Here is a 12,864-nt window from a genome sequence, read left to right on the forward strand (position 1 = left end):
AAATCTACTACTCATTTGAAGTTTAGACTAAGTGCTATTGCATTGTCTTGTTATCTTGGAATTGTTGATTATGCAAATCTACTGTGTTGACTGGTCATTTAAGAACTAGGATAAGGCTCCAAGGAGGAACAACAGGCTTAAACACAGGCCTGATTCTGACCAGGGCCTGAACAAAATCTAAAAACATCTGGTATGCTGCCAGGCGTTTGGGCAAAAAGATAGACAGAGTACCTTTCAGAGTACTGACTGATAAACCCTTCTCCATGCCATCCTGAAGAAAAGAAAAAATTTGGGAAATCCTCATCTGACTCCAAGAAAAACCTATAGCTTCACACCAAAAAAGGTAGTTACGCAATATCTTATGGAAAATCCTACAAGGAACAGGCTTACGAGCCTGAAGCATAAAATCAATGACTGCCTCCAAAAAAAGTGTCTAGACAGGACTAGGCAATCAATCACCAGGCAGTCCGCTTCAGAGAATCTAGATTTGGAAGGAGGAATGGACCGTGAATTAGAAGGTCCTTCCTCAGATGTAACCGCCAAGGTGGAAGAGATGACATCTCCACCAGATCCGCAAACCAGATCCTGCGAGTTAGACTGGAACTATTAGAATCACAGATGTCCTCTCCTGCTTGATACGAGCAATGACTCGTGGAAGGAGAGCAAACGGAGGAAAAAGGTATGCTGGCCCGAAAACCCAAGGGACTGCCAGAGCATCTATCAGGGTGGTCTGAGGATCTCTAGACATAGCACCTACTTTGAAAGCTTGGCATTCTGACAAGACACCATCAGATCCAACTCCGGAACCCCCCACATGAGGGTTATCCTGGAGAACACTTCCGGATGGAGAGTCCACTCCCTGGGATAAAAAGTCTGTCTGCACAGAAAATCCGCCTCCCAAATGTCCAGGCAGGTTGAAGACAATTATGAGCTTCCACCCACTGCAGGATGTGAGTCACCTCCTTCATGACAAAGGAACTCCAAGTTCCTCCCTGGTGGTTGATATAAGTCACTTAGGAGATGTTGTCCGACTGAAATCTGATAAACCTGACTAAAGATTTATAAGTCAAGCTATAAATATTGCTCTCAATTCAAAGATGTTTATGAGAAGAGAAGACTCTTCCCAAGACCACAGGCCCCGAGTCTTCAGAGAACCCCAAACAGCTCCCCAGCCTGACAGGCTGGTATCCATAATCACCCAGGAAGGTCTAAGGAGGCAAGTGCCCCGAGACAGATGTTGCTGTGAAATCCACCACAAGAGAGAGTCTCTTGCGATAGTTACAGTGGTCACAGATGAAACCAAGCAAAAGTAATTATGTCTATGGAAGCCACCATCAGACCAATCACCTCCATGCCTTGAGCCACTGATGGACGAAAAGCAGACTGGAGGGAAAGGCAGGAAGAAAGAAGATTGGATATTCTGATTTCCATCAGAAAAATCTTCATGGACAAGGAATCTATAATTGTCCCTAGGAAACACACTTTGAATATTTTGGAAGCTGCGGGAAAACCAAACAGAAGGGCAATAAACTAGAAATGCATGTCCAGAAAAAGCAAACCTTAGATACTGGAAATGATCACTGTGAATGGGACTTGAATCCTATTCTGTAACCCTGGAATACTATGTCCACAGCCCATGGACCTGGGACATCACATATCCAAGCCTGCGGAAAAAGAGAAATTATGCCCCCCACCTGATCCAAACTCAGATCGGGGGCGGACACTTCATGCTGATTTAGAGTCAGCGGAAGGCTTTTAGATTTGTTTTCCCTTATTCCTGGGCTGACTGGTTTTCCAAGTGGACCTTGATTGGTCTGGAAGAGGAGGACTTCCATCCCTTAAAGTTGCAAAAGGAACGACAATTAGAAATCTGTCGACCCCTTGGTCTATACTTCTTGTCCTGAGGTAGGAAAGATCCCTTTCCACCCATAAACTCAGAAATGATTTCCGCCAGACCAGGTCCAAACAGAGTTTATCCTTATAAGGTAAAGCAAAAAGCTTGCCAAGATTTTAACCACAGAGCTCTGCAGGCTAGCACAGTGAAACAAGACATTTTAACTCCCAGTCTAATCATCTGAACTTTTCGGAAAAATAAAAGTGCAGACATGTGTACATAATACTTATTACACTGTGTGAAAACAAAAATGCTCATTACTCAGTGTGTACATAATACACATTGTACTGAGTGAACCTAATATTCATTAAACTGTGTGTATATAATACTGATTATACTGAGATTACAAATACTCATTACACTGGGAGTACATAATACTCATTACACTGAGTGTACGTAGTACACATTATACTGTGTGTACACATTATTCATTATATTGTGAGTACATAGTACTCATTACACTGAATATACATAATAATAATTACACTGAGTACATAAAATTCATTATACTGTGTGTACATAACACTCATTACACTGAATGAACATAAAAATCCTTACACTGTTTGTACATAAAACATTATTACACTGTTTGTAAATAATGCTCATTACCATGAGTGTACATTGTACTCATTACTCTGTGTGTACATAATGAGAACATAACACTTAATATACTGTGTGTACATAGCCCAATACACTGTGTGTACATAATGAGTATTATGTACACACAGTGTAATGGGCTATGTACACACAGTATATTAAGTGTTATGTTCTCATTATGTACACACAGTGTAATGGGCTATGTACACACAGTATATTAAGTGTACATTGTGCTCATTACTCTGTGTGTACATAATGAGACCATAACAGTTAATATACTGTGTGTACATAGCCCATTACACTGTGTGTACATAATACTCATTACACGGTGTGTACATAATATTCATTACACTGTGTGTACATAATACCCATTACACTGTGTGTACATAATGAGAACATAACACTTAATACACTGTGTGTATATAACCTAATACACTGTGTGTACATAATATTTATTACACTGTGTGTATATAACACTCATTACACTGTGTGTACATAATAATCTTTATACTGAGTGCAGATGGTACTCATTACACGGTGCGTACATAAAGAGAACATAACACTTAATACACTGGGTACATAACTCATTACACTGAGTTACTGTCTTACATAAAAGAAAAAATGTTGAGTCACAGCCAGCTTTTAGATACCCTTTGCTAAAAAACAAAAAGGGTGGTGACACATATTGGCAGCCTGCAGATCCTCACTCACAATCTGTATGAAAGAGATCCATTGATAATGAATGCTGAGCGCATCCTCACTAATCTATCATAATGGCTAAAATGTACCCGCCCACAATAGCGAAACAAAACTACGCACCCAGCAACAAACAGGACCCTCAAAGCAAGTTCGACCAGGGATAGCCCAGTATGCGAAAATGGCACAACTAGCACAATCGCAAACTGCTGGGGGGAGGAAATAAAACGACAGGCTCCAAGACAAAATAAGCCCATGTCATTTAACCCAAGAAAAGGCAAGGCAAGGCTCAGGAAAATACTTCTAAGTATTAAGTCTGCACCATAAACAATCCGGTCCCTCAGCAGTTAGTAAAAACGAAGGAAAGGAATACAAATATCAAAACATACTGGGCTCTTTTTAAAGCCATATTTGTAACAAACAGACCGTGGATGGAAAAAAAAGTGGAACATTTCACTCCTTTTGGAGCCAGTCCCCACATACTATAAAACCTGGGTCCGTATATAAATACCTAGTCATTGAAGCGGCAAATCCCTGATTATATAACTGCTCAGCCGCAATGTATCTTAGAGATCAGTAAATCTCACACTGTGATAAAAATCTCTATTTTATTTCAAACACAAAGTGTAAAAAATCTGTCCACAATAAGAATCCTTAGCTAAGAACAATTACTATGTCCCAGCAAAGATCCATATGAGGATTAACCTGTTAAGTGCTGCTGTCCTTCAATACCTAGAAGGCAAAAGGTACTTACCTTAGATCCAGCTGCAGGATAGATGTTGTTCCTTAGGTGTGGTAGGTACTTCACTCCCTGTCATGGACCTGTAGGAAAAGAAAAAGCAGAGTAACCAACTCTGGCTTTCTAAAAAAAAAAGGTAGCAAAGCATTAAAAGTAAAGCAAAGACAACCTCGCCGTCTTTAAACTGCTTAAAGTCACAACTACTCTTACTAAAGAGATTGACATGGACACAGCTAGACCCCAATCCTTGCTTGCAGGGAAAAGTACCCATAAAAGGATTAAATATCTTCAGACACCAACTTCGCACATCCTCCATTGACAGAGGCAAAGAGAATGACTGGGGATTATGGGTAAGGGAAGTTACACTTAACAGCTTTGCTGGGGTGCTCTTTGGCTCCTCCTGCTGGCCAGGAGTTGAATATCCCACTAGTAATTGGAATGACGTTGTGGACTCTCCATGTCATAAGAAAGAAATACCTGTATCCCTCAGGGGGAGGCTGTGGGACAAGTGCCCGCAATGCCTGCAGGTAGTTAGGGCTGAAATCCAATATGGAAATACTGGGCACATAACAGGGTATTTCTATTTGCCTGTTTAATTTAGTTGCTGTGAATCTCTCTTCCACCTTCTTTGTGAATGATAATTTCCAGGGATAAACGGTCTCAAATTGGTCTGAGCTCCCAAATATAAAGCACAAACAAGGTGGTCTCCTTGCAAAAATCCTCAATTTATTGATACAAAAGGAACAGGAACAAACAGAGTCACTCTGTTTTTTCCTGTTCCTTTTGTATCAATAAATTGAGGATTTTTGCAAGGAGATCACCTTGTCTGTGCTTTATATTGCTTCTAGCAAGTTGGCAGTTACTTGCATTTGGTCTCCTGCCTCCTGGGTCCCTGTGCTAGATACTACTGTGCCTTTTTTGCTCCCAAATATAAAACCATACGCAAGTAGCTGGAAAACCTCTATTTAAGCCAACCCCTGAGAGGCCAAGAACAGAACTGATTAGAGATGGGAAGTGGCAGGGATTTTAAGCTCTTGTATGTGTTCTTGACCTCCTCCTAGTGGTGGGAAATATATCCCACATGTTATGGACCATCATTATATTATGAAAGAAATGATAGAATGATGCAAAAGGTTCATAACAAGCTTCTGTTTGGTGTGTACAGACTGCCCCCTGTGTGCGGTCGCTGTTAATGAAGTGAGAGAATAGAGCAGGGACTATATGCACCAATGAGATGTTGCCAGTCTTAGAGACGAAAAAGGAAGTAAACTTGCTTTACAATCTATTCTGGGTTCTATGGTTTACCTTTTAATAATTATTTAATTTGCAAGAAAACATGTCATAAAGATTGTAAGTAGTAGAGAATGCTATTCATATTTAGACCTAAAGAGAAGTCATGTAATAGAAGTAAATTTATTATAATCTGACATGCAATTAAACTAATTAAATTAGCAAGTTAATCAAAGAGATATTGCTTTATAAATATATACAGAAGTTAGTCAATTACTATTTATATTGAAACAACTGCCCATAATTAATAAACCAAACAACATACAGAGTGTTCTCCTCTTACACTGGGAGTAAGGGGAGATTAAACACTTCTTGCTTTTTGTAAAAACATAATGCAAAAATACTAATATTATTTCAAAAGAGGTATTGGATTTTCTATTATATCAAAAAAAGAAGAAAAAAAGGATGGCACATTCAATAACCTGTTTCTGTCATTAATTAATTCTCCTAATAAATACCAAATTATTTCATGTGCTGATTGACAGCTGTTTTATCATATATTTAAGACACTCTTCCTCACTGCTGTAATTGGCCTTAGCACTACAGTATCTTTTGAAGACTTCTGCTGTGTTAAATAGAAGTCAGCCATTGGGAGTGACATGAAGGATCCATGACAAAATATGGAGTGCTGTATGTGCAGGAGCTAGCACAGAGTACAGTAACTAAAGAACAAACTTTAGTTGTTACTGCATTAATGCCACTGCAGGTTCAGTAACCAGCTACCTGAAGAGGTTAGACTCTATGGCACTGCAATAATCAAAGTTACACTCTACGGGCTCCATTAATAATTTGGTGGGCAGACGAAGTTCGCTGTCATGAACTTCGTCCTCCCAAGCCTCGTGACAAGCATCCACTGCCGTATTTATCATTGCACAAACCGCTGCTTGTGCAATATCGCCCCCCTGCTTGCTCGCAGCCAATCGTGCACAAGCAGTGGCTATCAATCAACCCAATCGAATCTGATCGGGGTGATTAAAATCAAAAGCTGCTATCGTAGCTTGATAAATTGAGCCCGTATTTTTGTTTTCTTCTGTCCTTTCAACTAAACAATGTCGTTTTCAAGGAAGAAGGTCTGTCTATGTGTTGATCCTTTATGTGCTCATTGCTTTGTTTACAGTTTGTGTGACCCTTTTAGTAGTGGCAAGCACATAGAAAAAACTTCACTAAAAGGGACATTAAACACTAATGTCACTAAGTGGAGCACCAAAATATTAGCTCTTAATATCACTCAAGCACAATAAACAGCGCTGATTCCATACTGAGTCGTGTGGCTAGAACTGGTTGATTGCATCAGCGGCAGTTTCCACTCAAGACCAGGAGTGCTCTGTAGAACCCAAGTGGTACTTCTAACCCCGCTGCATGGGTGAAACACACAGTAGTCTAGGGTTGATAGTCTTAAACTTACATAATCTAACTAATTAGAGCATGTTATTTTTGTGTATTATGGCCCTTAAATAATAACGCTATACCTTTTACAGCAGTATTTTAGTATAGGTATAGCATATATAGTATAGTATAGCAATGAAAACATTTTGGCCGGGTTAAGATGTTTTGGTTAGAGTATTCAACCATTCTCTTGTAATATTAGATAGTGTATTATTATTTGCGAGAAGCTGTGCAAAAGATTATGTACACCCTGCACAATCTATTGTGCTCCACTTGTAATCTAACCCTAAATAAATACTATCTATAATAATGTATTCAACGCAAAATAGCGTAACGATATCTAAATATAATGGTTGTCCCATTTAAAAAAAGAAATAAAAAAAAATCAAATTTATTTTAACATTATTAAAAGCATTCTTGCAAAAGTTCTGCCATATAGTGTCAGACAACTGCATGCTCCTGAGCCTACCTACCTGCTTTCAACAAAGAGTATTCCATGAACAAAGAACATTTGATAATAGAAGTTGGAATTTTTATTTTATACTGTACATTTAAAAACATATGCCCTCTCATGTATGCAAAGTGCACCCAGACCATGTATAAAGAATTTAGGTTAGTGCTAGTAAAAGTGAAACCAACAAGGCTGGATTTCTTAGCAGGAAAACTAACATATGGGCAACTTTATTCAAAGGGGCCAATTGATTGTCAAATTGTACAATAACCTCTCAAAATGGCTTGAATGAATCAAGAGCAAATAAATAATAATTAAAAAGTTGAACGTCAGATCAATATGCTAGTTATGGCAAATTTTGAAGAAAAAAAAAAGTTCACCAATATTGTTTACCTACCAAATTGACGAAGATCCAAGCAAAAGTTAGCTTCATCTACTAAGGTTGCATTTCGGCAAATTGTCCAGAGATTGAAGTACATGTAGACAGGCAGAGAAGTGAAAGCTGTGACACCAAGCCAGGCAAGCATGAAGAGGTATGTCAGCATGATAAACTGCAACACAAAAAAATGACCAGGGTTCAGTTAATTGGGATATACCTTTTATTATACACAATTACAACTTGCTTTGTCTTGACCAACAAACTTAACAAACACCATTACAGGAGGTCTAAAGAAATGTAATCTTATAGATTTCCTTTTTTTATTTATCTAAATTGCTATATTATGTATATTGTTAACTGCCTGACACTTAGACATGCTTTAAATTCTAAATACATAGTAATATCAAATGAGATCTGGGAGTTTATATCGGTTCAGTAATCATTTTGAATAAGCTATAAAACAGTCCAATTTGATGCCAACTTTAAGTAAACCAAAAATGTGTATTTTATTTAAGATCCAAGTACAGTAATTTGATACATAGTTCACCCATCTTTCGTAAAAAGCAGTAACTAATACTGCAGTACCAAACCATATTCAAACCTACAATATGTTTTACTGTTGTATGTAGTAAAGACGTATAAAATGCTGATTGTATCAGCAGGCTTATGTTGGAAATCTAAATATTGCCAATCTTGTAAAATACTTGTAAAATATAAAAGAAACAAAAAAAATGATATATACCGGAAGTCACTGGTAAAATAATCAGACATTCTGACACAAGCTCTTACTAAACTCCTACCCCAGTGAATCTTGTTTATGTCAGATGTCCAGTATCTAACCAGACTGTTCGGTATTTCAAGTTACTATGCAATAAAATATATGTAATCTGAGGTCAGATTTAAGCAAATGTCTGATTGGGATACAGGAATTTGGGTTTTATTTTAATTTTTGTGGGCATATAGTTGATTTTTTTTTAAAAAACCATAGGTCTCATCTAAAGTCTGATATGGGCATGGAACTGAGAGGAGATTCAATGCCATCTTTTTAATCCAATATAAGAATATAACTAAATGGTCTGCAGGACTATGGGGTCTGATCTGAGGGCTGTTGTGAACATATAGGTGATGACCTAACAAGCTGCAGGATCAGGGGTTGATTCTGAGCTCTCATCACAACCTCATCTACCACATTCCCCTGCTAGTTTACAAATCATTTTGTAGAAGTCAGCTAGCAATACTGGTTTAAACTAAATCCACTGTTATATGTAAAACAGTCCCTTAAAGGGATATGAAACCCAAAAATGTTATTTTGTGATTCAGACAGAGCATACCATTTTACTTTTATTATCAAATTAGCTTAATTCCCATGATATTCTGTATTGAAGAGATACCTAGGTAGGCATCTGGAGTGCTTCATGGGAGGAAATAGTGGTGCTCTCTAGTGTTCTTGCAAATGGATAACATTCATGCAAAACTGCTGCCATATAGTTCTCCAGAAATGGGCCAGCTCCTAAGCATACGTCCCTGCTTTTCAACAAAAGATACTAAGAGAATGAAGAAAAATTGATAATAGAAGTAAATTACAAAGTTGTTTAAAATTGTATGCTCAATGTGAATCATGAAAGAGAAATTAAGGAGTTTTTATATCCCTTTCAATATCTCAATTATTCTTTTGTAGTGCATCTTTCCATTGGCTTCCATTATCCTGATGAAAAAAAAAAAATCAAAACCCTGACCCTAACATACCAGGCACTATATAACTCTTATTTCTCATTCACCCATGCGCCCCCTTCACTCTGCCCTATACCATCTTCTATTCTCCTTTCTTATCACCTCCTTACATTCTTGCCTACAGGAGTTTTGTAGAACTGTATCTATTTTATAAAGTTCTGTGCCTCACTCTATCGCGCCTTGAGACCCTCACGGATGATTCGTTCGCGCTCTATAAGTACCCAATAGATAGATAGATAGACATGTGACTTACCCCTAACGTCTAGAGCTTCGAGCAGTCCTCAAAACGGCTTACAACTTATAATAATCTATATTTCTGTGTCCTTTCCTTTCACATTAGTTCTCCTTGTACTACCCTTTAGCATTAAAACCTCTGTTTATATCCTGCTATACGGTTATATTTTTTTTGCAATACAACTTTGTAATAATTATGCAAGATAGATGTGATAAGAAAAACAGATTATACAATTATAAAAAAGAAAAATCAGTATATACAATTATAGTTTTATAATAAACCATACACATAATACATATTTTTATCCTCTTAATACAAAAAAATATCATTAATAAAGTTATAGAAATTAATCTTCAAATCAGGATACATTTGTTAAGAAATAATCTTTAAAATAAATTTTGATAAACTATTCTGCTCTTATTAAATACAGGGGGCAAGATTACATATGTGGCGTTGCCAACAAAAGCCGGCGATGCCGTTTTTTACGCGATTTTGGTATCACATATATGGCACCGCATATCAACGAGGCCTGTATATTTTACCCGTCGCCCGCAATTTTTACTCTCATAAGCTAACATAGAACCACGTTGCAAAACGGTATCACATATTCAGCGCAAGGACTCGCCACACATAGACAGGCGCAGCAAGCCTTGCGCTAAATATGTGTGCACCGTAACTCCCTGAAAATATTAACTAACAGATAACGCATGCACAATATCTATCTACCTGTCAACTGCCAAACCCCACCGCAATAACTAATAAAGTATATTAACCCCTAATCCGCCATTTACCCATATAGCAATAAACCTAATTTATTAACCCATAATCCGCCATTCACCCACATCGCAATCTACCTAATAAAACAATTCACCCACATCGCAATTAACCTACTTAAAATATTAACCCCTAATCCGCCATTCACCCACATCGCAATAAACCTAATAATCTATTAACCCCTAAACTGCCAAACCCCTACACTGCAATAAACCTAATTTAATTACTAAGCCCCCTAACCTAACCCCCCCCCCCCCCAACAGTAAAACACCAAACCCCCTCAAAATAAAATAAAAAAACCTAAGACTAAAAAATCCTAAACTACCCATTGCCCCCAAAGGGGCATTTGAATAAGCATTGCCTTTAAAAAGACATTCAGCTCTTTTACTGCCCTTAAAAGGGCATTTAGCTCTTTTACAAGTGCCCATTAAAGCTCTAATCTAAATAAAAAATAAAAAACAAAAACAAATAGGTACTCACTGTTCCTGAAGTCCGACAGAGAAGGTCCTCTTCTAGGCGGTGGTGAAGTCTTCTTGGAACCAGCGATATCTTCCATCTTCATCCAGCACCAAGCCGGCGAGGAGCGGAGTTGACCGTGGAACTGAAGACCAGCGACCGCGGAGCCATGGAGCGTGGAGGATCCTCTTCGTACGATCACTGCCGTACACTGAATATTGAATGCAAGTTACACGTTTAAATATGGCGTACCTTGCATTCCTATTGGCTGATTTGATTCTTCAAATTCATATCAGCCAATAGGATGAGAGCTACTGAAATCCTATTGGCTGTTCAAATCAGTGTACAGCGGTGATCGTATGAAGAGGATCCTACACACTTCATGGCTCCATGGTCGCGGGTCTTCAGTTCTGCGGTCATGTCCGCTCCAGGCCGGCTTTGTTGTGGTTGAAGATATTGCAGGTTCCAAGAAGACTTCACCGTCACCTGGAAGAGGACCTTCTCCGCTGGACTTCAGGAATGGTGAGTACCTATTTAGGTCTTAGTGTTAGGATTTTTTTATTTTTTTTATTTTTAGATTAGGGATTTAATGGGCACTTGTAAAAGAGCTGAATGCCCGTTTAATGGCAATGTCCATACAAATGCCCCTTTAGGGGCAATGGGTAGTTTAGGTTTTTTAGTGTTAGGTTTTTTTTATTTTGGTGGGTGGGGGGTTTTACTGTTAGAGGAGGGACTTAGTATTTTTTTTTTAAGGGAGGGGTGCACTGGTCCTGGAGGTACTGCAATACCAGGTCAATGCAAGTGTACAGAGCAAGCTTTTCTTCCATCTCCCTGGACTTAGTATTTTTTTTTTAATGCAAAAGAGCTGTTTAACTTAGGGCAATGCCCTACAAAAAGCCCTTTTAAGGACCATTGGTAGTTTAGTTTAGATTAGGGGGTGTTTTTATTTGGGGGGGGGGGGGGGTATTTTCATAGGGATTAGGATTAATTTTTTATTTTTGATAATTTGGTTTATTAGTTTATGTAATGTTACATTTTTGATTTTTTTGTAATTTCAGATTAATTTAAATTTAGTTTTTTTATTTTTAAAGTAGGATTTTTATTTAAATTGTAATTTAGTATTTTTTAATTTAGGTAATTGGGGTTAATTTAGGGGGTGTTAGGTTAGGAGCTTAGTAATTTAAATAGGTTAAGTGCGTTGTGGGGGTTTGGCAGTTTAGGGATTAATAGATTTATTAGGTTAATTGCGATGTGGGTTAATGGCGGATTAGGGGTTAATAGTGATGTGGGTTAATGGCAGGTTAGGGGTTAATACATTTATTAGGTAGTTTGCGATGTGAGTGAATGGCGGGTTATAGGTTAATACATATATTAGGGAGATCGCAATGTTGGTGAATGGCGGGTTAGGAGTTAATAATTTATTTAGGCATATTGCGTTGTGGGGGGTTGTTGGTTTGGGGGTGAATACTTTTATTATTAGCTGCAATGTGGGGGGATTGCGCATATAGGGGTTTTTACGCGTTGGTTTATTTTTGGGAGGCGGGTTAGACTTTTACGGGCGATTTAACATTTTCTTAGGCACCGGCAGTTTTTAACATGCCGTATGTCACTGGCGACTCCAGAAATTTGTATTTACGCACATTTCTGGACATCGCTAGTTTATAAGATCTACAGCACTTTATGAACTGCCGGCTGGGTTTATGTGATTCCCCGATGTGCAAGGTGAAATTACAGGCAACGTAGGTTTCAGTAGTTACGCTGAAGCCTGTGCCATATATGTAATCTTGCCCTAGATGTATGCATGAATTAAGTGAACTCAGTGGCCTTAACCAGAAAGTGCTTGCAGGAGGGCACTTCTCGATAGACGACCAGCACTTTGTGGGTTGGGCTGCAATGGGAGGGGTGGAACCAGGTGTGATGTGGGCTGGTCAGGGTGGGGCATGGGAGGGATCAGGTGATGCATGGGTGGTAGCAGGAGGAGCTGTGGAGACTCTCTGCAGACAAAAAAAAAACACAATACAAGGTACTTTACAGGGGCAATGGAGTCTTTTAGCCTAACTAGAAAATCCCAATCACACCCCAAATGCCGACAGCTAGCCCTTCCCCTCTCATTCTATCCAGTGAGACTAGTTTTCCATAAAAAAGCAGACAATCAAATATTTTACAATCACAGACAATTACATTTACTGTGTTTCAAAATGGGTTCCAAAGTTTTTACAGTTGTAATTGTTTTAAC

The 12,864-nt window shown here is 38.4% G+C and overlaps 1 protein-coding gene across 1 annotated transcript in view; it reads right to left on the minus strand.

Moving 5' to 3' along the window:
• Nucleotides 1-12,864, minus strand: part of GPM6A (glycoprotein M6A) — a 500,686-nt gene that overhangs the window by 88,841 nt on the left and 398,981 nt on the right. Inside the window, exon 4 of the mRNA XM_053703846.1 lies at nucleotides 7,451-7,604. Coding sequence (XP_053559821.1) covers nucleotides 7,451-7,604 — 154 coding nt within the window. The remainder of the gene's footprint in view (nucleotides 1-7,450; nucleotides 7,605-12,864) is intronic.

Source organism: Bombina bombina, chromosome 2 (assembly GCF_027579735.1).
Source record: "Bombina bombina isolate aBomBom1 chromosome 2, aBomBom1.pri, whole genome shotgun sequence".
Lineage (NCBI taxonomy): Eukaryota > Metazoa > Chordata > Amphibia > Anura > Bombinatoridae > Bombina > Bombina bombina.